At 19.4% G+C, this 4,121-nt stretch overlaps 1 protein-coding gene across 1 annotated transcript; it reads right to left on the bottom strand.

The window, feature by feature from the left end:
• Positions 1–393: 393 nt before the first annotated feature.
• EHI_189750 (uncharacterized protein) lies at positions 394–2,086 on the bottom strand. Its single transcript, XM_642965.2, has one exon. It carries the CDS (start codon positions 1,977–1,979, stop codon positions 1,173–1,175), a length of 807 nt encoding a protein of 268 aa, XP_648057.1. The 5' UTR covers positions 1,980–2,086; the 3' UTR covers positions 394–1,172.
• Positions 2,087–4,121: the final 2,035 nt, after the last annotated feature.

Raw genomic sequence — 4,121 nt, 5'->3', positions numbered from 1 at the left:
TACTTATTCTTTTGTTTCTATTTCATCTTTCTTACTCTTTTATTAATTATTCCTATATTCTATTATTAATTTGTGTTTATCAAGAAGAATAAAAAAAGACCAAAATAAAATAATCAATTCAATCATTTTCAATTAAATTCTTTGATTGAACATAATAAAAATGTATAGTATTACTTTTATTTATTTTAGTACTTCATACTAACATAATAATATTCGAATATATTTATAATTATACTTTAATTATGTTTTGATTTCTTTTAATAAATACAAACTACCATTAAATATCAATAATCATTATACAAGAATTGTCATTTCTTACAATTTTATTTGAATTAACTCAATGAATAACAAATAAAAAATGAACAAAATACAAAGAATAAATACATAATGAAAGAAGAAAATAAAAGTAGACAAGATTAATACTAAGTGATAATAAATGGAAGAATATAAAAAGAAGAATAAGAGTTAATGTGATATTAAATAGAGAATAAATAGAGATGAATAAGAAAAAAAATAAAGAAGAAAAGAAAATAAAAATTCATAGAAGAACAACAATAAATAAATAAAGAAGAAATAATAATAAATTAAAAATAAATTGTTATAAATGAATCATATAAATGATATTAATATCAATTATTCTCTTTATACTTCACTTATTTTATTCGTATTTTATATATTTACATATGATTAATCAAATATTTAATTCATCCAATAGTTTATATTGTAATTATTTCATAATTATTTATATTCATTTTTAATTTGTTGTTTCATTATTTCAATAATGATAAATCAACATATAATTAATATAAATATGATTATAAATGTTATTATTCATTTAATTAATAACCATTCTAACAATTTGTATGATAATATTTGTGTTAAAATGTTGTGTTTTCATTATTATTTATTCATTCATAATATATTCATGACATTTTCTATTTCTTATGAATTTATTAATTTATTTTCTTTTATTTTCTTTTAATATCAATGTTTATTCTTTTATCGTGTCATTTTTGATAATATTGGTTATTCATTAATCTCAAATGTATATGAATTAATTCAATTTTGTAATAACATTAAACATGAATGAAATATAGGAAATATTTTATAGACATATGAATAAAAGATAAAGAAGAATACGAAAAGAAAAGAAAAAGAGAGAAACACAATAATTAGAAGAATATCAACTGAATAACAAAAGCCAACAACATAAACACAGGTGATGTCCCATCAAGGTTATTGTGATTATCAGAAATATCATCAGAACTGTTATTAGTTTTATCATGTGAATTATCAGAAGTAGTTGTATTTTTGTTATCTTGTTTTTCATTTTGTTGTGGATGATTTTGTTGTGATTGTGATGATGGTTTTTGTGGTTGTTCTTCTGGTTTTGGGTGTTGTTCATTAGGTATTGTATCTTGCTTATCTTGTGATTGTGGAGTTGAAGTTGAAGAGGCAGAGTTAGTCTGTGGTTGTGATGGTTGGTTTGTTGTTGGAGTTGATGAAGTTTGTGGTGATGAGGGAGAAGTTGGTGGAGTTGGTGATGAAGGTTGTGAATCTGCTTCTGGTGTTTGTGAAGTTTGTGATACTGGGTTTGGTGTTACTGGTGATGAGTTTCCTTCTACTGGTTGTGATAGACTTTTATCTCCTTGTGATGACACTGTTGCTGCACTTCCTTGTGATACTGTTGCTGTATTTCCTGAAGTTACACCCTCTTTTGCTCCTTGTGATGATGTTGTTGTTTCAGCTATCAAATGTATATTATTATGAATATACTGAATGGTATTAGTCAACCGATTATATGTTTGATGTTGTGTATTTTCATCATCGTTATATTTATTCTCATGTTTATGTTGTGTAGTTCTTGTTGAATCAACCATGTTATCTTCATGTTTATTATCATCTTTATTTCCTTGTTCATTGTATTGTTCAGTCTCCAATCCTTTACTAATTACAACAATTAATATAAATAGAATCATTGTTTATTTCTAATTAGTTCTTCTCTTTAAATATATCACACTAATATACTTCTATTTCTCTATTGTCCATTCATTATTTGAATTTGAATTGAAATTTATTTGCCTTCTTTGTATTTTTGTATTTATATACTCATTGTATATCATTCATGACTTGATGAAATGTTAAAATGTCAAAATTCTTTCTACATCTCTAAAAATATTCTATTCTTATTGTGTATTTTTATTTCAAACAAACAAAATATTATGATTGGTTAAACTTATCATTTTATTATCATATTCATATTTCTTATTCTTATATTTCTGATTTGATGATAATCTTATTTATAATACAATATATTTGAAAGTTTCTGATTGAAAACAATACTAAATAATATATTAAAAGATCTGTATTAATTTATATTCAATTATCAATTCATCAATAACTAAAACACAAATGTTATTCATGAATTATCAGAATTGAAAATTAAAATAATCTTAATTCAATATATATTTTGTATAACAAATCTAACTGAATAATGAATATATAATGATTATTTATATACACAACTTATTTTCTATTTGTGTATTACCAAATTATTTCAATTATATTTAATGTTATAATGTATCAATATGTTGATACAATCATATATTCATTTCAAAATATTTATGAATATTATATTACAAGTATTTCATATATTTATTGTTATTTCAAATTAATAAAACAACAATATCGATAAATATGACAATGAAATATGAAATAAGAGTAATACAATAATATTTTATGAATGATAATACAAAATAACATAGTAATGTGAAAGAAGAATATATAAAATCAAATTAATTATCAAATATACTTCAACATACATTTAATGATTTTAATGAATGACAAAACATAATACTAAATTAAATAAATGTTTAAAACATAATACAATAAAATAATAATACATAAAATGAAACGATATAAAAAATATAAAATAATATAATAAATCTAAAGAAAGAGAAATAAAGAAAATAATAAATAGACTAAATAAAATGAAAAGAAATATATAAATAAAGAACCAAATAAATAAAGTGAAATAATAAGATAAAGAATGAAATATTTTATAAATGGAATATTTTTATTTATTATTCCATTTAGTATTTATGATGTAATAATAATTTGATGTACTTAATTTTAATACTATTTAATAGACAATACGAAATAATAAGAAAATCAAATAAATGAAAAACATCGAAATGATAGAAATGAATGAAACAAAGATAAATGTTTATCTAAAAAATAGAAATAATATATAATAAGTTTTAATAATATTTTAATTAAATTAAGGATATTTTATATTTTAAATAATAATGAAATAATTTAAAGAATGAATAATCATGAATAAGAAATCGAATATAATAAAAATAATAAAAATAAAGATAAAATTCAATTTATATAACGTATCAAATATATATAACAACATAAGAAATGAAGATAAAATAACATAAACGAATAGAGAATATATTCAAATAAATACAAATATTAAATATAAATATTAAAGAATAACATCAGAAAATAAATTTTCAAAAAAGAAAAAATAAGAAAATATCAGAATAAACAATATATTCTAAATAGTATAATATATTTAAAAATGATATAATGAAATGTCATGAAAAATAAATAATTAATAAATAAAAATGATAAATAAAAATAATTATCAAAAAGAGAAATAACATAAAAACAACATATTATTAATAATAAACATGAAATTAAAAAATGTCATTATAAATTAAATTGTAATTTAAAGATTCATTCACTTCTCTTGAATGAAAATAATAATAAATAAAATAATAAATAAAGAAACTAATTGTTTTATAAAAAGAATGAATTACTTCAAATTAAAATAAAGAAAATATAATATATATAAACATGAAATATTTAATGAAATAATAATGATACTAATAAATAGCGGTATATAGAAATAACTCATAAAAAATATCCTTAAAAGAATGAATTAATCTCATTAAACAATAGATACAAAAATCATAATTAATCAATTTAATGTAATTATTTTTATCTTTTATTTTTATTCTTCATTATTTTAGAGAGATCCTTTTCCAATGCAGGAAATACAACAAATTTTAATGCCATGGCTATTGTGTAAAACCTTAGGGTCTTGTAAA

Source organism: Entamoeba histolytica, genomic scaffold (genome assembly GCF_000208925.1).
Source record: "Entamoeba histolytica HM-1:IMSS scf_1104750519149 genomic scaffold, whole genome shotgun sequence".
Lineage (NCBI taxonomy): Eukaryota > Evosea > Mastigamoebida > Endamoebidae > Entamoeba > Entamoeba histolytica.
The sequence above is the reverse complement of the archived record's forward strand: the minus strand, read 5'-3'. Positions and strand labels throughout refer to the sequence as shown.